At 40.1% G+C, this 23,300-nt stretch overlaps 3 protein-coding genes across 5 annotated transcripts; 2 read left to right on the forward strand and 1 right to left on the reverse strand.

Moving 5' to 3' along the window:
• Positions 1-343: 343 nt before the first annotated feature.
• On the reverse strand, positions 344-8,097 carry LOC138975430 (large ribosomal subunit protein uL16m-like). Its single transcript, XM_070348108.1, has 4 exons — positions 7,942-8,097; positions 5,603-5,668; positions 3,369-3,526; positions 344-1,035 (listed from the first exon to the last, which is right to left on the reverse strand). Exons 1-4 carry the CDS (start codon positions 8,012-8,014, stop codon positions 577-579), a joined length of 756 nt encoding a protein of 251 aa, XP_070204209.1. The 5' UTR covers positions 8,015-8,097; the 3' UTR covers positions 344-576.
• A 364-nt stretch (positions 8,098-8,461) lies between these two features.
• On the forward strand, positions 8,462-15,379 carry LOC138975431 (EKC/KEOPS complex subunit TPRKB-like). The gene is made up of 4 exons (XM_070348109.1): positions 8,462-8,617; positions 11,874-11,996; positions 13,323-13,502; positions 15,249-15,379. Exons 1-4 carry the CDS (start codon positions 8,474-8,476, stop codon positions 15,339-15,341), a joined length of 540 nt encoding a protein of 179 aa, XP_070204210.1. The 5' UTR covers positions 8,462-8,473; the 3' UTR covers positions 15,342-15,379.
• A 622-nt stretch (positions 15,380-16,001) lies between these two features.
• Positions 16,002-23,240, forward strand: LOC138975432 (serine/threonine-protein phosphatase PGAM5, mitochondrial-like). 3 transcript variants are annotated; one of them, XM_070348110.1, is made up of 5 exons: positions 16,002-16,354; positions 18,375-18,553; positions 19,092-19,306; positions 19,753-19,886; positions 20,572-23,240. In XM_070348110.1, the coding sequence occupies exons 1-5, from the start codon at positions 16,116-16,118 to the stop codon at positions 20,720-20,722; spliced, it is 918 nt and encodes a 305-aa protein (XP_070204211.1). In that variant the 5' UTR covers positions 16,002-16,115; the 3' UTR covers positions 20,723-23,240. The 3 variants fall into 3 exon arrangements, with proteins under 3 accessions (XP_070204211.1, XP_070204212.1, XP_070204213.1); XM_070348111.1 differs by having other exon boundaries at positions 19,756-19,886; XM_070348112.1 differs by having other exon boundaries at positions 16,029-16,166.
• The last annotated feature ends 60 nt before the right edge of the window (positions 23,241-23,300 follow it).

The raw sequence follows: 23,300 nt of genomic DNA on the forward strand, positions 1-23,300 counted from the left end.
CCTCCGACGTAGGAAAAACACCCCCATCCTTACCATTCTCACTGCCACCAACTGAGAAGGTTATTTCCCTTAGACCATTAATATGTCCCTCTATAAGTCCTTGTAGAATCTTAATCCACCAATAACTCCCTAACCGTGTGTTTGACTGGTCCCAATTTTTGTAAGGACCGTCTCAGGAATGTATAGAACCTGTTCACCAAGTTTGGTGACGATCGGTCTGTTCATTCTTGAGATCTATATGCGAACACAAACACACACACAAACAAACAAACAAACAAAACGCATCGACCGAATCCTATACACACCCCTATACCGGGGGTGTAACAACATGGAATAAAGTCCATTTACTTTGTTTTTATAAAAAATCTTTATTAATAACCGCCGTCAGTTCATCTGTATTCAATTATTCAATTCACGACAAGCAGCGAAAGACACAAAATTGACCTGACAGGCAGGTATTTTCTCACACACACACACACACACATGCATGCATATTCACACACACACATACCAAAGCACTGACACACAAACTACAACACTGAAAAACCAACACACAATTTCACCCAAACGTCCACACTAGTGATATTTTCCGTGCCACTTGTAGTCATAAGGGCTGAGCCACTTCTGGCAACCCAGCATATTTTTCTGTGCACAATACTTGAAGGTGAAAGGGTTTACGTTCTTTTCTTCAAGTTCCGCTTTCCTCTCCGCCTCCTCCGTCATCATGGTGCGGGTCACAACGCGAGCCTTGAACGGTAAGATCCTCGCCACCTGCGTCAAGATTTTCTGCACCTCTTCAAACTCGCACTCTCCCCCCATCTCTACGATGATTCGTCCAGCTCGCAGCGGGAAAACGTAATGATCGATGGCTCCTTTGCCGCCGCCCATGCGATGACCTTGACCCTTCTTGGTGATGCTCTTCCAGGGCTGTTCGACGCGCCAGATTGCGAACATGCACGACTCGTCCATCTTTCTGTTGATGGTGAGACGGATCATCTCCAGGTGGCCCCAGCGAAGCGACCCTCCACCAGTCGCCTGTAGATGGGAAGAAAATGTTGAAATGTACAAAGATTTAAGGTACAGTGGAACCCATTCTGATAAGCATCGCTCCACAGCTATTGCCAGTTGTCTCTCTGACCGGACGCTACAGTCCTACGCGAATCTATCAAAACAAGAATACAGAATTATCTCCCATATGTTTTTCGCGAGCACTGATCTAAATTTGAGATCAGTGTTCACGAGACGAAAATGATTGCAGATTGGCCGACTTCGACAGTGATCTCTGTTCTGTTCTTCACAGTTATGATAAAGACATCGTTCTAAGGTCAAAACAAGTCGAAATTTTGGGACTGCTGCCGGAAGGAGACCGTAATATATGGTTTCATCACTGTCAACTGGTTACAGAAAAAATCGCCTGCTCCAGTGAGCGCCGAAACCAAACGGTTGATTATCACGTGACACTTTTGCCATATTTAGAGTTGTTTGCACAGTAAATACAGCCGCAAAAAATAGCTCGCTTGAAACTGTCTTACAATATATCAATTCCTTTGTAATTTAAAAATTACAAAACACCATGAAAAATCATTATCGACGATCGCGATTCTGCTAAATATCAATAATTCATTACAAAAAGCTCTCTAAATATGTTTAAAAAAAATCAGTTTCCTTGCCAGACAAACTCAAGGCATCCTGTCAGGGAGAGAATGAGCCGAACTCCTTTTGACCTGAGGTCAGGATGCAGTGGAACCCCCATTTTAAGACCCCCAATTTAAGACTTCCTCCTTTTTAAGACCTGAATTTCTCACATTTTTGGAGGTCTTAAAAGGGGGGTTCCACTGTCCATGTATTCTTGTTTCATCTTTAGAATGTTCTGTGTCGCTGTAACGGCATGTTGTTTGACTGAGAACATTCTTTCTTTCTTTCTTTATTTGGTGTTTAACGTCGTTTTCAACCACGAAGGTTATATCGCGACGGGGAAAGGGGAGGAGATGGGATAGAGCCACTTGTTAATTGTTTCTTGTTCACAAAAGCACTAATCAAAAAATTGCTCCAGGGGCTTGCAACGTAGTACAAGACTGAGAACATCACTTTCTTTATTTCTAAAGTGAGATAGACGTAAGTTTTAAAGTAAAACTGATATTTTATTTTCTGCTTTGCATGCCCCCTTTCTTCAGGAGCAGCTAAACAGCTGACTACTTTTAGGGCATCATGTTAAATCCACCCTGCGTTTTCTTTTTATCTGAATTTAAGCTATTTTACATTTTACTCATGTAATTATGATCTCAACAGGTAATGTTGAATGGGTGGATAAGATTAATAAAATATAAGAGAATATGGAATTAACCTGCTTCTGGTTGCATTTAAGACTGCAGTAGGTTTCGTTAAAGCAGGATATTAAAATGTGATTAAAAAAAGCACGATAAATACCTGGAAAAGTTCAAAATACCCTCCAAATAAACAGATACACAAAACAAAAAAAAGAAAAAGATATGCTTATAAGACTCATGTACTTTTAAGTACCGTACTTTCCGGGTCATAAGGCGCGACTTTTTTTCTCGAGTTTGACCCCTGCGTCTTGTATAATGAAGCGCCTAATCTGTGTATGAAATACGAAAAAAATCAAAGAGACCGCCTGAGTACCAGTCAAACAACTTGTGATAATGCGTGTTTGAGCTACTAGGTACTACCCTGGCCAAGTTTCCTCTCAAGACATCAAAGAGACCATCTTAAACTCGGTCACTGACCCCGGTGCAGGAAGTGTTTCCTCTCAGATCTATGACAGGGGAACCACCTCTCATAGCAAAAACTGGGTCATTGACCCCTGGGAAGAAGGTCAGTGTCTAAACAAGGCAACCCAGCTATCACAATGGACCTGCCTTTGATCTCGCCCCACACACAGAGCACACAATCATATTTCCACTCTGTATTCTTCCTTTGATGTGCGGCTTATTTTCATTCTTCGACCGTTTGTTACCGGTATACTTTTTTAATTTTGGTGCGCCCTATCGGCCCCCTGCGCCCAATGGGTGACTGGATTACAATTTTGTTTAAAAAGAAGGGGGTGCGCCTTATGCGCTGTAGCGCCTTGTAACCCGGAAAATACGGTACTCAAACCCTAAAACCGTTGAAAGTTTCAAAGATCTGCTCATTTTTTTTATATTTTTCGAATTTTTTTACCCAGACTTAACCAGACTTTGACCTTGAAACTTGAGGCAGGTCAACCAAACTTGGGTTTAGGAACAATATAAATTGAATTGATATTACAAATTGTAATTGAAAATTGAAGTGACAAACACTGCTCTTTACGAGCAAATTCACTGATTACTCAGGTGAATCAAAAACTAAATCAAAGGAAGGGAATATCATACCTGAATGCCATATTCCCCATACTGCAGCTGGTTATGAATAAGCTCAGGCCCACGCATGTCATACAAATCTTTCATCATCTTTGGAGGCTTTATCTGAGTGGGAAGTTGTGGGACTTTGTCAAAAAATCTCAGCTTGCGGCGCTCTGGGTACTCAACACCTGAAATTGAAAACATAGAAATTATTTAAAAAATAAATGTACATGTAGTAAATTATGTCACAAAAAAGAAGAAAAAAACCCACAACAAACAACAAATTATAAACAAACAAACAACAGTCATCCATTGAAACAAAATTATTCTCAGTCTTTGTGTGTAATTATTTTAATTACATGTAAATTGTAATGAACACCAGTTTAGTTATAATCACTTTCCAAACTTTTTAACACTGGCTTTTTATGCTGACTCAGGAACAGATCTGTCTAAAAACAAACGATTAAATTTCATTCAGTGGCTGTGGAACCATTCAAACACGAAAAACATAGTTCATTAGTAGCTGATTCTTGCACGGCAAAAAAAGAGAAGATTTTTCTTTTGGATCTATTTCTTGTTTTGTCCAATGAGATAAATTAAACAGTTTGAACAATTTCAAAACCATACATAAAAGTTTAAACTGTGAGAATGAATCAGAATTGTCTGGGTGGTGATAGACACTTCCCCTTCATATATTATATATCCACACCTTTCTGTTCCATATACTGTATGTATACAAATATCTCTGTCTTCATTCAGACCAAAATCCTGGGACAGTAGGGGCGACCACCCCCAACCAGGCGCGTTCACAGGTAGCGGATAGTGTGATGGCCTTCAGATATGGAGGTTAGCTGCGAAATAAGCCAGGCTTGCCAGGACGAATAAGCAGTCGCGGACCAACTGGCGGTGGTTCCAACAGGATGGGGCGGGGTAACAGGTGGCACTGTTACACTCAAGAAATACCCCAGGTCTCCAATGACGGGAGCATCATGCGATCAAGAGCCGCATCTTAAGTTCTAGCCCTGGGGAAGGTCACCTCAGATAAACAAACCAGCCAGCTATGGCCAAATAGCCGGGTAGACTGGACTCGACAGCCCTGTAAAGCCACCAGTCTAGGAGAAGGACCACTCCGATATAAAAACACGCTGAAGCCGGATGAGCTGGGCCATGTATGGCGCATAACGACAGCTCAACGCATCAACGCTCAACGCTCATTCAGACCAAAACAAGAAGAGCAAACGCTCGATCGAGTCACTTTCGCAGTTCTGAATATTATATGAGGCATCAGATGGACAGGAAGAAATTGCTATTCACAACACAATGAGTCACGTTCACATAAAATTTGAGCCCGGTCACTTTTATAGTTTCCGAGAAAAGCCCAACGTTAAGTTGTGTGTTGCCGAACAGAAAAGGCTAGTTATCTCCCTTGTTTTTCTGATAACGTTCGTAAAAGGCTACAGATGTAAATACTTTGATGTAAAGAATAATCCTACAAAGTTTCAATCACATCCGATGAACTTTGTCAAAGATATAAAATGTCTAATTTTTCCTTTGACGCTGACCTGTGACCTTGAAAAAGGTCAAAGGTCAACGAAACCATCGTTAAAGTGTAGAGGTCATTGGAGGTCACGACTAAACAAAATATGAGCCCGATCGCTTTGATAGTTTCCGAGAAAAGTCCAACGTTAAGGTGGTGTCTACGGACGGCCGGCCGGACGGCCGGCCGGACAGACTAACACTGACCGATTACATAGAGTCACTTTTTTTCAAGTGACTCAATAAAATCATGTGAATTTGACCTCCACAAAACAAATCATTTTTTATTTTTGAAAACACACACACACACACACACACATTTTTGCATGCACCTACACAACACAGGTGCTTGCACATTTTATCACTATTCATAATGTGACAGGGTGACGCAGTAGTCTCCCTTTCAAAGCAGCCGTTTTGCATCAATGGAGTTGTCTGCCGCAGTGCCAGCCTTGAGTCTGAGCTATTTATAGCAGCTCTACGTTTCTTATACGAAACGTCGGTAGACATCACACATGTCAGATTTGGAGAGCTGTTTGTGATGGGGTCTGGCCGCTGTTGTCCACCTAGCTGGTATGTTCATGCCAGTTTGATAGGGCTGTTTGTTTCACTTCAACTCCATCACTCCTGTTTGACTGGCTTTGCAATTTGCCTCCAAATCCAAAGGTGTTTCCAGTGTTAAATCATAGTCACACTTGATTACAAAGTATTGAACAAAGAACACTTACCATCATAAGTTGGAGGTGGCTTCAGTTTCATCAATGTGGCACATCGTGTGTGGCTTATGCTCTTTTCTGAAAATTACACAACTGACAAAGTAAAGCAGCGGTATAAACACCAAATTAAAACAACAAACTCTCTTCTTCTTCGTTCATGGGCTGAAACTCCCACATTCACTCATGTCCTTGCACGAGTGGATTTGTACGTGTACGACTGTTTTTACCCCGCCATTTACTAATTGAGGCAGCATACGCATTCAGGGGAAGCATGCTGGGTATTTCCGTGTTTCTATAACCCACCGAACTCTGACATGGATTACAGGATCTTTTTAGCGCACACTTGGTCTTGTGCTTGCGTGCATACTTGTACACACGAAGGGGGATAAGGCACTAGCAGGTCAGCACATAAGTTGACCTGGGAGATCGGAAAAATCTCCACCCTTAACCCACCAGGCGTCCACGGCCGGGATTTGAACTCACGACCTTCCGATCAAGAGGCCTATATGTCTTATCCACTACGCCCGTCAAAACAACAAACAAAACACAAAATTATTATTTTTAGCTCCACACTGGTTAGGCCTACAAAAAAAAAAAAGTCACGGAAGGCGAAATTACTACATTTAGTCAAGCTGTGGAACTCACAGAATGAAACTGAACGTAGTCCGCCGCTAGTGCAAAAGGCAGTGAAAGTGACGAGCCTGTTTGGCGCGGTAGCGGTTGCGCTGTGCTTCATAGCACGCTTTACTGTACCTCTCATCGTTTTAACTTTCTGAGCGTGTTTTTAATCCAAACATATCACAGACCTGGGAACCCCTGTTTTGCACTTGGAGTATTCTCAAACAAAATAGTGTATTTTCAGAAAAATGAGCGTACCAGCCATGAACAGCATTTGCACAGCCATGACTCAAACATGCTTCACACGCGTCCGACGCAGCATTAGGCTACTTCGTTTAAAGCACATGCTTCTTGCAATGTTTACTGACAAAAACTGTACCGATCATGTGTCAAAATACTGGATCGGCTTCGGCATGCGCTTGTGAAAAAAAGTAGGTCAGGAATATTTTCTAGTCGTATTTTTCTCCTGCTGACCGTAGATCGTATTCTAGACAATCATGCGTACAAAATACGGCAAAATCGTATGGGTTCCCAGGTCTGATATAATATCTATATGTTTTTGGAATCAGGAACCGACAAGGAATAAGATGAAAGTGTTTTTAAATTGATTTCAAAAATTTAATTTTGATCATAATTTTTATATTTTTAATTTTCAGAGCTTGTTTTTAATCCAAATATAACATATTTATATGTTTTGGGAATCAGGAAATGATGAAGAATAAGATGAAAGTAAATTTGGATGGTTTTATAAAAAAAGTTTGTTTTTTTACAATTTTCAGATTTTTAATGACCAAAGTCATTAATTAATTTTTAAGCCATCAAGCTGAAATGCAATACCGAAGTCCGGCCTTCGTCGAAGATTGCTTGGCCAAAATTTCAATCAATTTGGTTGAAAAATGAGGGTGTGACAGTGCCGCCTCAACTTTTACAAAAAGCCGGATATGACGTCATCAGACATTTATCGAAAAAACGTCCGGGGATATCATTCCCAGGAACTCTCATGTCAAATTTCATAAAGATCGGTCCAGTAGTTTAGTCTGAATCGCTCTACACACAACACACGCACAGACAGACAGACAGACACACACACACACACACACATACACCACGACCCTCGTCTTGATTCCCCCTCTACGTTAAAACATTTAGTCAAAACTTGACTAAATGTAAAAATAGGTGTGGTTACGGTAACCCGACCTACCCTATTTTTAGGGGCCGACCCTATAACTTTTAATTACATTTGTCAAAAAAAACTTATAGAGGGACATATTCATGGTCAAAGGGAAATAACCTTCTCAGTTGGTGGCAGTGAGAATGGGTGCAGTGAGAATGGTTATTTCCCTTTGACCAACGGGGGTGTTTTTCCTACCTCGGAGGAATTTCTTGGGTTTTTTTTGGCCTTATAACAATTTTTCACCCCCAAGCGCTAGTAATAAATATGTGGTCATGGTCATCCATTCATCATCAGTCTCTCTCTCACCCACACACACATTTGAAAGCTACATGCTACTATCAAAAGTGCATGTGTGTGTGTGTGTGAGAGAGACTGATGATGAATGGATCGAGTATGCATGACCATGACCACATAGAGAGAGAGAGAGAGAGAGAGAGAGAGAGACTCAGAGAGAGAGAGAGAGAGAGAGAGAGAGAGAGAGAGAGAGAGATTCTTGATGCATTAATGATATATAGGCAGATCGCAATTACTTAAAAACTAGTGATACGAAAAGGCTTACGTTTCAGTACTCTAAGTAACAAACAGCCGTTGGAAATGGGCCCTCTTGCGGCAGAAATGCCAGTGCAAGTCATCTTGCAACCCTTCTACACTTCAACGCAGGATTTGTCCTCTGCTGTGAAGATAAACAGAGTCGATATATTTATTTTCGAACTTGTAATTTGAAGTTCCAGATATTCTGTATAACATCCTCCGCTGTTTCTTTAAAATTCTTAATTTAAATTCTGTATGTTCTATCAAATTTGTTTTTGTAATGGCTAAGTCATTTGTGAAACAAGATCTCCCCGTGTTTTCGGACAATTCATTACATTATTATAAAAAACTGCTAAAATAAAAAAAAATTTTTTTATCATTTGGTCAGCATTGGCGAATTAAATCACTCAAAAACACTAATCTTTAATAAAACAAATTAAAAAAAGAAATCAGAAAGAGAACTAAAGTTACTGTAAACTTATGACTTTTAATCAATCTGTCTTTCTTGGGAGAAATGCATATTTTGAAAGTTTCATGCAATCAGTCAGCCACAAGAAAACATGGCGGAGAAAAAGTTCCATCACGCTCTTTACCCCGACACTACTATTATTTTAGCCCTATTTCGTGATGTTGAAAATGCAAAAGAGGTCAGGCAAGCTGTAATGAGTGGAAAGTTTGATGCTTCACTTTTAAAAGCATCAATGGTAAGCTGTACATTTTGTTTAACTGTATTGAACAACCCTACCACTGCCGTTCACTGCTTTCGGTTTCTTCTCATTTCTGTTTTCATTTAATGCACACAGTAACCATGGCCGTGCGTAACACATTTTTCGCTGTTTAGGTGTTGCACGTGCTACGTGGGGGGGGGGGGTGTTATAAGGTAGGAAGTCTTTTTATTTTAATTTTTTTTTCTTTTTTTTTCCCCGGGGGGTTCTGTTCCATTTTCGTTTAGGGAGTGCTACTATATATGTTCTAAACATTAATATTAATAAGATACTGTTTCCCCCTTCCTTGCCTCTGTCGACGCCCGTTTTTAATTGTTTTTTCTGTTATATAATAAACCGGCTACAGGGAGTCATCGTCCCATACAAAATCTTCAAAATCTCCTAAACTTTGAATTCTGGGGATGGCCTGGGAAATCCTTTCATGAAAAGATGTTGCCTTTGGATGGTTGGTCAATGAATTTTAAATAAATGCCACTTGAGTTTGCTTTCCAAACGCACACGAAGTGAACGGGAGTGTAGGGTCAGTTAATGAGTTATCAACTTAAATTTACCTCGAACAGTGAGAACTGAGATTGACAGAACGTACCGTATACAAACACAAACGGACAAACGGGTAGGCCCGGGAAATCCTTTCATGAAAAGATGTTGTTGCCTTTCGGTGGTTGGTCAATGCATATATGATTAAGGAGCTGGACTACCAACATAATTGTTGGTCACACTTCAAATTAATGCTACTTGAGTTTGCTTTCCAAACTAATATAAAGTGAACGGGAGCATATATATATATATACTAGAATGAATACCCGCTTCGCCGGGTACCCGGCTTCGCCGGGAAGAAGCAGAGCCGAATGATACCCGGCTTTGCCGGGAAGAAGAAGAGTCGAATACCCGGCTTTGCCGGGACGAAAGCGTTAATGTGGACAGTGACCTTGTAAAAATAGTAACGGGAATATCCGGCTTCGCCGGGATGAAAGCGTTATGGACAGTGACCTTCTAAAAATAGTAACAGGAATATGGATTGACGCCACACGAAGGAAGGGAGATAAACGCAAAACACTGGAGAAGATAAGGAAGAGTTACTGGGAATGGATCTGGGAAGATGAACAGAAAAACCAAAATCGGTTCAGCGCTGCGCGCTGAGAGCACGTGTTGAAAATTCTCATCGACCAGGTTGTGTCCGGGGTCTACCTGAATATGCCCACCAAATTTGAAGCAGATCCATCTAGAACTTTGGCCGTGCATCGCGAACACACACACACACCCACAGACAGACACAAGTCGTATATATATACTAGATGATTACCCGCTTCGCCGGGTACCGGCTTTGCCGGGAAGAAGTAGAGCCGAATACCAGGCTGCGCCTGGGACCGGGTGTACGCCGGCTTTGCCGGCGCACGAAGGAAGGGAGATCTAAAAATAGTAACGTGCAGTGACCTTCTTAAAATAGTAACGTAGTAACGGGAATATGGATTGACGCCACACGAAGGAAGGGAGATCTAAAAATAGTAATGTGCAGTGACCTTCTAAAAATAGTAACGTAGTAACAGGAATATGGATTGACGCCACACGAAGGAAGGGAGATAAACGCGCAAAACAAAACACTGGAGAAGATAAGGAAGAGTTACTGGGAATGGATATAGTGGATCAACAGAAAAACCAAAATCGGTTCAGCGCTGCGCGCTGAGAGCACGTGTTGAAATATCTCATCGATGAGGTTGTGTCCGGGGTGTAGCTGAATACGGTCTCCAAATTTGAAAAAGATCGACCGAGAACTTTGGCCGTGCATCGCGAACAGACACACAGACAGACACTAGCCGTATATATAGATAGATACATATAGATATATAGATAGATCGATAGATAGAAGATAGGGTCAGTTATCAACTTAAACTTAACTCAAACAGTGAGATTGACAGTACGTACAGTATTCAAATACGAATGGAGAAACTGGGAAACTGTTGAATTGATACTGATTCCCATGCTCAAGTACTCACTTGTATTTATATTACCGTAAAGTACCTTGTAAGCGCCCAGTATCGAGTAAGCGCCCACCCCCCACTTTTAGTCCAAAACCGTGCATAGGGTATAGTACCTTGTAAGCGCCCACCCCCCACTTTACACCATTGAAATCAGGGGAAATAAAAATTCCGCACTTGATCTGCTAGTTTTGTGAATGATTTCCCTTTCTTGCAAACCCTATCACGTGTGTCTGCACGCCTTGGATCTAAACGCCTGCAAGTCAATGATTACAAGATGCCACGGATCAAATCGTACACCGTTGCATTTAAGCTGTCAGCTCTTGACTATTTGGATAATAACGCCAATGGAAACACACACACTCTTACACACACACACACACACACACACACACACACACACACACACACACACACACAATACTCCCCCTCCTCTCTCTCTCTCTCTCTCTCTCTCTCTCTCTCTCTCTCTCTCTCTCTCTCTCTCTCTCTGCCGAAAACAGTCTTTGGCCAAGTAAAATAGACTGCTGCCCATATCCAGAAGACGTACCCCTTGTTCAAGGGAAACAGAGACACAGTGCGGCCGACAGCGGCACCTCTGCAGACAAGAAAAGGATGCGACGACATTTGTCTCCCCAAGCTCTTCTAATGACAATACGAACAAGAAAAACAATGGAAGATGAAAAAAGAAAGAAGATATGATTACGAAGTGATCAAAGATCACATTTCTTACTGAAAACTGCTCGTGCATAGGGTGTAGTACCTAGTAAGCGCCCACCCCCTACTTTGGGTCGGAATTGGTGCACAGGGGGGGTGGGCGCTTACAAGGTACTTTACGGTATATTCAAAGTCATAATTTCTCTTTTTACCTGCGAGGGCAGTGAACCAGGTAAGCTCAATCGGTAAAGCGCCCGACAGCCAAGTCGTTACAGTGGCGGCCACAGATTTGAATCACATAGCAGTCAAGAATCAATTTCACTGCCTTTGCCATGAGCGGTGGACTGACGATGCTACGAGTATACGGTCTTGCTGAAAAATGGCAGCTACTTGACTAAATATTGTATTTTCTCCTTACGCGACTTGTTATTCATTCCAAGGGTTTTAGTAACATCAGCTTTTGGGAAAAGCCCAATGAGCGATTGTTTCATCGCGAGTGACTGCATGCAATTGTCGTGAACCACTTCTAATTAATGTTTTTCTGATGAGTGGAACATGACAAAGGGAAGTAGTATAAAACATTTGCTTTTCTTTTTTTTTAGATTGTGGATGAATTTCTTGTGACTGTGGCAGCCAACAAAGCAGTACACTCACAACGCTGCGGTAAGATGATCACCAAGACAGTGCATTCTGAAATCCTCTACAATCTCTCTGCTGGCAGAAAGGTAATGACACAGGATGATTACACTTAGACTTACACTAAGTTACAGAATGACATTGTAGTAACCTAAAAGTAATACTGAGTTGTCTTACCGTAAGGCTGTACATTTTTTTTTGAAAAAAAATCTTAATGAAACTTTACATTCAAGTTCTTCTGTTCTAGATTATAATTGATATATTATATATCCTCAGATTTTTTCCGCATTTCTTTGTCTTTGATGACATCATAGCTTTTAGTAAAAGTTGAGGCAGCACTGTGACAACTTCATTTTCAACCAAATTGATTGAACTTTTGGTCCAGCAACTTTAAATCAGTCTGGACTATGGGATTGCATTTCACATTTTCAGCTTTGAAGCTTAACAATTTTGAATTACTTTGTTCATTAAAATTCTAAAAATTCTAATTACAATTAAAAATAAATATTTAGTAGCAGATTGAAAAGTGATTGCATTTTTTCTAATCATTTCTTGAATCCAAAACTATATAGATATGTCATGTTTACTCTGAAAATGCGCTCACAAATTAAAACAAGTCACATGAAGCGATATAAAAACATTTAGTCAAGATGAACACCACAAACCAATCATCGCCGAGACTACATTCAGATACTGGCTAACCATACTGAAGACCGAGATGGGTCACGCTTGCCGCTGCGAAGCACGCGTCCATAATTCTTACTGAACCTATTATCTTTCATTCTGAGCTCATTTTTGAGTAAACATGACATATCTATATATTTTTTAATTCAGGAGAAGACGAGGAATACAATGCAGTCATTCTTTAATCTGTTTCTGATGAAAACTTTAATGAGCAAACTAATTAACTAATTTTTAAGCTTCCGAGTTGTCGAAGATTGCTTAACCAAAATTTCAATCAATTTGGTTGAAAAATGAGGGTCTGACAGTGCCGCCTCAACTTTCACAAAAAGCCGGATATGACGTCATCAAAGACATCGGAAAAAAATCTGGGGATATCATACCCAGGAACTCTCATGTGAAGTTTCATGAAGAACGGTCCAGTAGTTTTCTCGGAATGACTTTATACACACACACACACACACATATACATATATATACATACACACCCTCGTCTCAATTCCCTGTCTATGTTAAAACATTTAGTCAAAACTTGACTAAAATGTGAAAAAGGTTATTTAGGTAATACATTCACATGTTTCGTAGAGATGAGCATGACCTATCTCGATCTTTGGGTTTCGGCTATTCTCAGCTATGACTGGTTATCAGGGTTGATCTTTCAGTTTCAGGCCGACATATTGACTAAATGTTTTCATATCGCTAAACACAACTTGTTTTTTTTCTTTCTTTTACAGATCACAGAAGCCTTCAAAAAGATAGGAATCAGTGACACAGACACTTCTGTTCTCGTTGCCATAGCTGGGGAAGAGGAGAAAGTTCTGCAAAGTCTACAGGCTTTGAAATCTGTGATCAAAGGGAGACAGGTCTCTCTTGATGAGCTCTCTTCTTTGGCTGATTTGTCTGCTGTTCGAAAGGTGAACATTTCTTGTGGCTTTTGATAACTTTACCCAGTAATCAAGAACGTTCTCTACATGTGTGGGCTTGTGTGTGTGTGTGTGAGTGCTCAAGAACTAATGAGTTACTGCCATGTAATAAATTTACTTTTTTGCCCCAAAAGATAGTTAGCCTGGTGAGCGCAGTCGGTAGCGCTCCGGACTTGCTAGTCTGTTAGCCAGGTTTGAAAGCCTCGGCATGCGAAGAATTTTTGTTTGCTAAATCTTTCATTTCTCCTTTTCTTTTTATTAAAGCCACAGTAAGCCTCCCGTAAACCATCACAGAGCTCCCCGAGCGTCTACATACAGTACAAGCATACTTCCATTTAAACGCTCACTGAACGGGAACATCCTTTCTGTCGAGCGTGAGAAATTTTCAAAGAATTTATTTTCGTGGACTTGGCCCTTTACAACAATGGCGCCTGGTTTTGGTGCTGGACGGCTGTTATGAATATCCCGGAAATCACGCCCGGACAGTAAGCCTCCCGTAAACCATCACAGATACTGTCAGGCTTTTACACACAGTACAAACACCCTTCCATTTGAACGCTCACCAAACGGGAACATCCTAGGTGCCCTACGTAAAGAGCGAGCAATTTTTAAAGAATTAATTTTGCAGATTGTCTCGAACACTTTTTGGACCCATCCTGAACTCAGGTCAAAAATGAGTTACTTCCCTTAAACTGGCGATAGCCGTGGATCGATGATTATCAGAATGTTTTTGGACCGTGGTGCGTTTTTGCGCTAGACCTAACTTTTAAAATCTAAATAATAAATTGACAGCTTCTTACACAAACATTCTTTAATCATAAAAGAATTCTTTTTTCATCAAGACAAGATCAGTGCAATTCGAAGTTGTGAAAGTTTGAAAAAAGAAAAGCCCGGAAGCAGGGTCACGCAAGGGTCGTAGCAGACGACGGTTTATGCGGCTCTCAACAGTCAAAAGCCATCGCTAGAGTTCTTGTGAACCACAGCCGTTTGTTTCGTGCATAAAAACGTGCTATTGTAGATAAGCTCACATCTAGTCGCATTCAAATGACTAACTGACGACTACATTGTGAAAAAGGGAAACTGGATCACACGGGTTCACGATGGCTCAGGGGTAAGATAAACCACGCAAAAATACATTCTTTGAAAATTGTTCGCTCTTTACGGAGGTCACCTAGGATGTTCTCAATCGGTGAGTGTTTAAATGAAAGGGTGTTTGTACTGTGTGTAAAAGCCTGACCGTATCTGTGATGGTTTACGGGAGGCTTACTGTGCCTTTAACTCTTACCATATTCAACATTTACCACCCATCTAAAATCTTAGAAGTTCTGTAATAAGCGACAAGGTTTGCATGATTGCTGCACAAGTAAGTTACTTCCCTTTAACAGTTTCCCAGAATTCCCTGTTCTATTTTTAGTAACATCAGCTCCTAGGAAAAGACAAAGGTCACATGTATCACTGCGTGTCGACTTCAGCCAATGGTTGATATTTACTTATAAATAGATAATACACTTATGATCATATTGATCCATCTTTGAATTGTTATCTGAATATGTATCAATCACATCATGCATTCTTATAAGTGTTATGGTGAGATGGACGGGGTTGTTGATTTTTTACACTTTTTTCTATGTTGATTGCTACAACTTACCAGCTTTTTTGGGTATAAATTTATGTATATTATTTTGTTGTTTATAATTAGTCTCATCTTCTTGCTTAATATTGTCTCTTATGTTTCAGGAGTACAAGCTGACTGATGTTGAGCTATCATCCTGTTCTCCTGTGGGTGCAATCGCTTCCAGAATTGCTGCAAAAGACATTATTACTGTTTAGTTTTTGTTGAAACAAATAAATGCTGTTGGTTTTCTTGAGTATTGGCCATGAAGATTTAAATGAACTCAGCCGTTGGATTGGTTTGTGTGTGTGTGTGTGTGTGTGTGTGTGTGTGTGTGTGTGTGTGTGTGTGTTTGTTGGTGTGTTTGTATGTGAGATGTAGACAGATGTGTATTTGGTAACAGACACTGTCAGATAAATATGACAGCAAACTTCACAAAGGCTTTGATGGTGGATGAGTTAGAGATGAAAGCTCTTGCACTAACAATAATACACACATAAAGGGAGCCTTTCAAATGCAGTTCAGCACTAAATGGTCATTATGGTTATATTGTTTCTTGTAAGCTTCCAGTGCTATTTGCTGTTTGATACACTTTGCTGCTTTTCGTGGCCAGGCAAACAAAGCTGTGTCGCAGTTTTTCGGTCATCTCTAAAGGATATATCATTATCAGCAGACCACCAAAAGAATCCGTCTCCCTGATTCTTTGCCTTTTCCCTTCACTAGCCCTCACCCACACCTCTAAAAAGAGTTCATGTGAAATCTCTGTGTAAGGTGGAATATAAAGAACACATAACACCAACCCCACAGAGAAAAAATATTGCAAAGATTCTGGTAAAAAGACTCGACTAACTCCAAACACTGAACCCTCCCCAACTTTTCTATGTCAAAAGTCGGGAAAGGTACGAGAAGCATGTCGAAGACAAACAACGTGACTGGGAAAAGAAACAAAGACCATCAAAATATCGTTGAAACTGTTTGATTTATAAATAATTATGGTTTGGAAGACATTTCAGAGGCTTGGCCGATTTGTGCAGTCCCGCCAGGTAGGCATTATCACCACTTCTGCCACAGTGGTGGTGGGGCTTGTTCTCTACGAAAGACTGAAACAGGAGAGAGTTGTGCTGGCCGACTCACGTCCCAGCCTGTCAGATTCTCCTAGAAATCCGGATCTGAGCAATTACACACTGAGCGGCAATAAGACTGGTATCAGATGGGATGAAAACTGGGATAAGTGAGTTTCCCTATAGTGGCTTACTTTTTCTTTTGTGTAAGGTCGATACTGTAAGTTTGCAGACGATCAATCGGATCATGAATTAATTAGGGCTTCTGTATATATTCTTATTTAATTAACTTCAGCAAGAAGGACGCGGACACAAAGACAAACAAACATACACACACAGTTGTGAAAACGTAATGGCAACACAAGGGGGATTTTTGTGAGACTTGACATTTCGGGTCTAGACAATAACAGCAGTTTAATTGTACTGTTGTATGCAGCGATCTATCTAGGAAGGTCTATGCTTTTATCACATTTTAATCCAAATGAATATGGAGCTAGACGTGGAGCTAAAACTTTCAGGCATGAGCATATTTAAATGTTGTTGTTTAAAAAAAAAAGTAATATATATATGTCACAGAAAAAGTCTGGTCTTCTTCTTCTGCGTTCGTGGGCTGAAACTCCCATGTACACTCGTGCTTTTGCACGAGTGGAATTTTACGTGTATGACCGTTTTTACCCCGCCATGTAGGCAGCCATACGCCGCTTTCGGAGGAAGCATGCTGGGTATTTTCGTGTTTCTATAACCCACCGAACTCTGACATGATTTACAGGATCTTTTCCGTGCGCACTTGGTCTTGTGCTTGCGTGTACACACGAAGGGGGTTAAGTCACTAGCAGGTCTGCACATAAGTTGACCTGGGAGATCGGAAAAATCTCCACTCTTAACCCACCAGGCGGCAGCGACCGGGATTCGAACTCACGACCTCCCGATTAGGAGGCCGACGTCTTACCACCACGCCACTGCGCCCGTCTAAAGTCTGGTCAACATGCAGTGTTTTTTTACATTTAGTCAAGTTTTGACTAAATGTTTTAACATAGAGGGGGAATCGAGACGAGGGTCGTGGTGTTTGTGTGTCTGTCTGTCTGTTTGTCTGTGCGTGTGTGTGTGTAGAGCGATTCAGAATAAACTACTGGACCGATCTTTATGAAATTTGACAGAGTTCCTGGGTATGATTTCCCCAGACGTTTTTTTCTTTTTTTCGATAAATGTCTTTTATGACGTCATCCGGCTTTTTGTAAAAGTTGAGGCGGCACTGTCACACCTTCATTTTTCAATCAAATTGATTGAAATTTTGGCCAAGCAATCTTCAACGAAGGCCGGACTTCGGTATTGCATTTCAGCATGGTGGCTTAAAAATTAATTTATGACTTTGGTCATTAAAAATCTGATAATTGTAATTAAAATTATTTTTTTTATAAAACGATCCAAAATTACTTTTATTTTATTCTTTATCAATATCATGTTCTGATTCCAAAAACATATAGATATGTTATATTCGGATTAAAAACAAGCTCTGAAAATTAAACATATCAAAATTATGATTAAAATTAAATTTCCGAAATCATTTTAAAAACAATTTCATCTTATTCCTTGTCGGTTCCTGAACAGGCTCGTCACTTTCACTGCCTTTTGCACTAGCGGCGGACTACGGTCATTGTGAAAAAATGCAGTGCGTTTAGTTTCATTCTGTGAGTTCCACAGCTTGACTAAATGTAGTAATTTCACCTTACGTGACTTGTTTGTTTTTTAGCTTGGCAATCCCGTCCTTGTCTCAAGTGACATGTTGGTTTTGCTTGTAGGTTGTAATTTTGTGTGGCCAGAAAAAAAAATCAATCAGCAGTATGCCAAGGACTGTGCATGGGAGCAGGGCTGAAAAAAAGTAATAGGATGAGTGTGATGTTTGTAATTTTATGAAATTGAAAACTTGTTGATGTACATTATTACAATAGTCAATGTATTCCTCTGATTTTTGGGACGTGCTCTGAAAAGGTACGAAGTAATTGAATATCACATATGTGTGTTCAGCTCTGTCATTGCTGTGACTTATGAGTGACATTGCTTTTTAATGTGTCATTATAAATCTGTGCTTGCCTGAATAAAAAATTTGTTGAAGAAAAAAAAAGTGAAAACTCCTTTTTTTGATATCAATGTATTACTTTAATATATATATATATATTTTTGTGATTGCAGGCGTGATCCCAAATCCATGGTTAAACCACCCAAGGTAGAGACAGAGGAGAGTTTGAAGGGATATGACGAGGAGGTGAAGAAGAAAACACCGAAAGCAACACGCCATCTGATTTTGATACGTCATGGACAATATGTTGACACAGCTCTCATTGATGAGGAACGCATATTGACAGCTTTAGGTACAATGCTTTGTTCTCTAATCTAAATCAGTGTTGTTCTTACTATCTTAGGCATGTCTTCAGTCACTGTCGCTTACTGTTTTGATCTGATGCATTTGTCTGATCCCTGGCAGGTTTACCACCTGATCGTTTCTACAGGTATACATGTAGAGGAACAAGTGTAATATCTGACACATCAACTTTTGAAGCCAGGACATTTGGGCCTAGACATAATAATCCAGATTCAACTGACCTATCGTACTCTGAGTCTAAGAACAACATTGCAAATTCAATGAGGTCTGGAGTGTGACGGTGACTGTTCCGTTAGTCAATGACTGTGTCTTTGCTGAGCCAAAGATTTTTACTGCATAAAACCTGATAAAAACAACTAAGCAGCCAGTCAAGTCATGTGAAAGGCACGTACCCTGGAATTTAGTAGATCACTACCACAGTTTCGTTACACCTTTAAAGTTGTTATGGTAATATTTAGCACTTGTGATGAAGAAGGCTGTGTGCTACATCGTAACATGTTTGATACTGACATTCGTCATCTTATCAGGTCGAGAACAAGCCGAAATCACAGGTCAACGTTTGCGCGACCTTGACCTAGACTACACGAGAATGGTATCCTCAACTATGGCGAGGGCAGTGGAGACGGCAGACATCATTCACAAGTATCTGCCTGGCTTGCAACTTGACCGTGATGACATCCTGCGAGAAGGAGCGCCTATCAAGCCTGAGCCATATCACTCCACTTGGAGACCAGAAGTTTATGTAAGTAATTCTGGTTAGTTAAGTGATCTGTGTGGTGCTGTCCGTAAAATTGATAAAGCTTTTGTTGTTGTTTATCGGTTTCAAATTTATTGAAAATGAAAAAAAGAAATGTTGTATTAGGATTGATTGTGCAAATGTAGTTGTTTTGCTTTCCGAGTGCTAAAGTTGTGCCATTGTTTTATAAGATCTCTTCACTTCTTAAATTGTACTTCTGTGTACAAAAAAAGAAGGATTTTGCATAGTATTCCTTGCGTTTCCTACAAGGCGTATGCAATCTCAATATTGCTGAAGATGGGCTGGGGCAAAACAATTACATCAATGTCATTCTACTGTTAATTGTATAACAGGAAATGTATATCATCGTGTTGTACGTTTTCCCTGTTGACTTGTGTTGTTGTTCATGTTGAAACTTAAAAGAGTGTTGTACCCATGTTAATCTTGTACAGCAGTTTCACCAGGATGGGGCGCGCATCGAGGCTGCTTTTCGCAAATACTTTCATCGCGCCGACGCTGAGCAGAAAGGAGATAGTGTGGAAATCATCGTCTGCCATGCCAACGTTATACGATACTTCGCTTGTAGGTCTGTATTTTGAGAAAGCAACTCTTAAAATGCCAGGAGGCTGCTGCCTCTTTCTTTGGTTCTTGTTAGGAAAAAAAAAAAAAAAGGTCTGTTTACGGTAACATAGGCCAAAAATATAGGGTCAGTAGGTCGGGATTATTTTTTTTTTTTTTTTTTTTTTTCCAAAAAAAACATATTTTTACGTTATTTTATTTTTATTTTTTTCCCCAAATGCCAAAAAAAGTCTATGGTCGCGCGAAAAAAATAGGGTCGGTCGGGTTACTGTAAACAGACTATTTTTTTTTGTTGGCCTTATTCTTGTTGTTCTGTGTGTTCAGAATAAGGTGCTGGACAAATATTTTAAATGAGCTCGCCATAGGAAGAGTGTTGTCAAGAATTATAGGTTTTGTCAATGCACACCAGTTTTTTTTTAGGGCTGATTTGCTTACGCTACGGTCTTTGTGGCGTATTATTATCTTCAAGTTTTCTAAGGGGAATAACTGAGATTTTGTGTTTCAAGTCGTGATTATGGTTGAGTTGTGTTTGTTGTTACTTTGAAACAACAAAGGCAGTGATGTCAAGGGTGAATAACTCTGACTAAACTTGCGCTGTTGAACTAAAATGTCAGTGAACAGTTCAGTTTATTCTACTTTGTTTGTGTTTGTATTTAAAATTTTTCAATTTTATGAATTACCTCTTTTTACAGAGCCCTGCAGTTTCCACCTGAGGCGTGGTTGAGGATCTCTCTGGCCCACACCAGTTTGTCGCATTTTATGATCCGGCCGTCAGGTCGTGTGATTCTCAAATCTCTGGGAAATTCAGGACACTTGCCGCCCACTAAAGTCAGTTACTCCTGATCACCGTGCATGCTGGCGATAGATGTGTGAAGTTCTTAGCATGTATCACGATCGAGGGAAAGGTCATTCTGTAGTAGGGGTTAAAATTGTGTGCCTGCGTTATCGAATCATGCAACTGTTTGTGATTTTGGTTAGCCGGCATTACGCACTTTTTGTGGGCATGTTATTCTTTTTGTGGCTTGCTTAGCTGTTTCATCTCTTTTCACATGTCACAGAGCAGCAAATACATCATCTTCACGGACTGGTTGATTGGTAACATTTTATCTTGACCGTTTTCTGAAGTGCAGAACTGTATGCTGCAGTAACTTGAGTAACTGGTTGAGATGCTGGAATTTCTAAGCACTGTGTGATGCTTTTGCTGAGATTCAGAAGTTACTTGATTCACGAAAAGGGCATTAATATAACGAGATTGCATAACAGGCATTATTGAGACATATTTTCTAAATGTGATATTGTAAATGTGGGACAGCCCAGCTTGTACTGACCAAACGAACAAATGTCATTCAAGAAATTTTTATTTTTTACATGCATATACAGTGGTTGTCGCTTAATAAAGCCACTTCTGGACCGACGAATAATGGCTTTAATAAGCGACGGATTTATTAACCGGCGGTCCAGGAATACGTCATTTTCGAAAGAAAAAAACCATCTTCTCTCTTGTTTACGTCACTCAGTCACTTTCTTTCGTCCTTTACACTTGTTTGAATCTAAACAAAACTTCACGAAGGATGTTGAACTTTTGTTTTAATTATGTACATGTACGTGTACTTTGATCACTTCGGTACATCAATAATTTCACTGTCACCGTCATGAATCATTACTCGGCAGAGAAGAACGATTTTATGAGTCGGCGTCCTTAGCCTCTCCATACACTTTGTGGAAAAGCAATCCATTCCTCTGCTTCCATCTAGTCAACCATCCATCTGTTGCTTTAAATTCATGATGATCCAACGCTTTTGCCAATTCTTCAGCTTTATCACAGAGCAGCGGTCCATGAAGAGGGGCTCCTTTGGCTCTCATTAGCTGAAACCATCTGAGAAGACCCTCCTCAACTTCTTTGTCTTTACCAAACCGCTGTCGTTTTCTCATTGGAGAATCTTTTTCGGCGCTTTCATGTTTTAGCCTTTGTTCTTCAAAATGTTCGTTAGCAAAGTCCTGGACACCCCCAAGTTTGCTGCACCTTCCCTCAAGCTGCATGCAGGAAGATCTTTAAATTTCTTGTAAATTTCCAGTTTCTCGTCTGTTGTCAAATCCTGGCATTTTCTTCTCGGCATGTTTGATTCGATCCCTCTTGTTGCCAATCCGATAGAAAACAGTAAACTGATTTAATTTAGTCATGAACACAACACGCGATCACAGCTACACAATTTATGAACTCAACACGTGCGGTTTTTATTGACTGACATTCTTTTCTGAACTCAGTTACTTCGTGATACGCGTGAGCGTGGACATAAATAGGCCTATGACTTGAGCGATTACAAGAACAAGATAATGTGAGTTTTAGTCACAAACTACGTGATTTCTCTGAGAAAACTGGCTTTAATAAGCGGCGGTTTGGGTTTATTAACAGGCTTTTTCTAATACATAAGATATAGTGATAAATCCGGACCGTCTGAAATCAGCTTTTATAAGCGGCTGGCTCTATTAACCGCGGTTTTATTAAGCGGCGTCCACTGTATTAACCCTTACACTGGTGCAATTCTGTAACACATGTTGCATAGCCACTGGTGAATTAACAGAGGGAAAAAGAAAGATAAACGGTCATATAGGTTTTCGGATCCATGGGAGGTAATTGGAACCGACGAAACAAACTGAGCCAGTAGCGCGACATATGTCGTGACAACCAGATGACAGTATATGAAAGTAGCGTGACATATGTCGCGACAACCAGCCTAAGGGTTAAATATGTTGCGTGTTTGAGTATACAAACCGTGTTTAAGGATAAGAGAAATACTTGAGATGTTTTACTGTTTATGTCAAAAGAAATGATTGAAGGTTTGCTTTTTCTGTCATTGTTCTTGCCCTCCTAAAAGACAAAGTGCCTATCTGTGCTTAAAAGATCCGTCACAAAGCAGCAACAGATATAAATGTTGCAGTTTTATTTTCAAATCTGTATTTTTCTTTGCTCAAACGTCTGTTCAATCTGCTCTGTCACAGAGAACAGTATGTCTAATTTTGTTTTTTCTTCAGTGCCTTGATTTTTTTTGTCTCACAATTTACGTCAGATTTTTGCTAAGGAGGGAGAGAGAGGATGAATAAATGTGTCTGGTAATTTACTTGCTTATTGTACTTTTTCTTTTTAAACTGTAATCATTGATTGATACAGAGCGAGAAATATTTGTACTCGGGGATCACATTCATAGAGTTTGATCATTGTTGCATCTATTCTGTGCGTAAAAAATACATTGTTATATGCTTGACCAATTCAGTGTGAATTTAGTGATAATGTAAAGAGCTGGTACTCACAACTGTGTGATAATGAAAAAGAAGTTCAATCACAGGTGATTGTAAAAACATTCTTGTGTGTTTATGTGTATGTGTGTTTGTTGTACACATTTCCATGTAGACAAATACACAT

This window comes from Littorina saxatilis, linkage group LG9, assembly GCF_037325665.1.
Source record: "Littorina saxatilis isolate snail1 linkage group LG9, US_GU_Lsax_2.0, whole genome shotgun sequence".
Taxonomy (NCBI): Eukaryota; Metazoa; Mollusca; class Gastropoda; order Littorinimorpha; family Littorinidae; genus Littorina; species Littorina saxatilis.

What these genes read in the sequence shown, in the direction of transcription:
- LOC138975430 (XM_070348108.1), bottom strand. Translation starts at nt 8,014, where the DNA reads ATGACTTGCACTGGCATTTCTGCCGCAAGAGGGCCCATTTCCAACGGC. An exon ending in GTTACTTAGAGTACTGAAAC is followed by an intron (nt 5,669 to 7,941) that starts GTAAGCCTTTTC and finishes TGTAATTTTCAG; the next exon opens with AAAAGAGCATAAGCCACACA. An exon ending in ATGGGGAATATGGCATTCAG is followed by an intron (nt 1,036 to 3,368) that starts GTATGATATTCC and finishes TCCCATCTACAG; the next exon opens with GCGACTGGTGGAGGGTCGCT.
- LOC138975431 (XM_070348109.1), top strand. Translation starts at nt 8,474, where the DNA reads ATGGCGGAGAAAAAGTTCCATCACGCTCTTTACCCCGACACTACTATT. An exon ending in CACTTTTAAAAGCATCAATG is followed by an intron (nt 8,618 to 11,873) that starts GTAAGCTGTACA and finishes CTTTTTTTTTAG; the next exon opens with ATTGTGGATGAATTTCTTGT. An exon ending in ATCTCTCTGCTGGCAGAAAG is followed by an intron (nt 11,997 to 13,322) that starts GTAATGACACAG and finishes TTTCTTTTACAG; the next exon opens with ATCACAGAAGCCTTCAAAAA.
- LOC138975432 (XM_070348110.1), top strand. Translation starts at nt 16,116, where the DNA reads ATGGTTTGGAAGACATTTCAGAGGCTTGGCCGATTTGTGCAGTCCCGC. An exon ending in TGGGATGAAAACTGGGATAA is followed by an intron (nt 16,355 to 18,374) that starts GTGAGTTTCCCT and finishes TTGTGATTGCAG; the next exon opens with GCGTGATCCCAAATCCATGG. An exon ending in ATACGATACTTCGCTTGTAG is followed by an intron (nt 19,887 to 20,571) that starts GTCTGTATTTTG and finishes CTCTTTTTACAG; the next exon opens with AGCCCTGCAGTTTCCACCTG.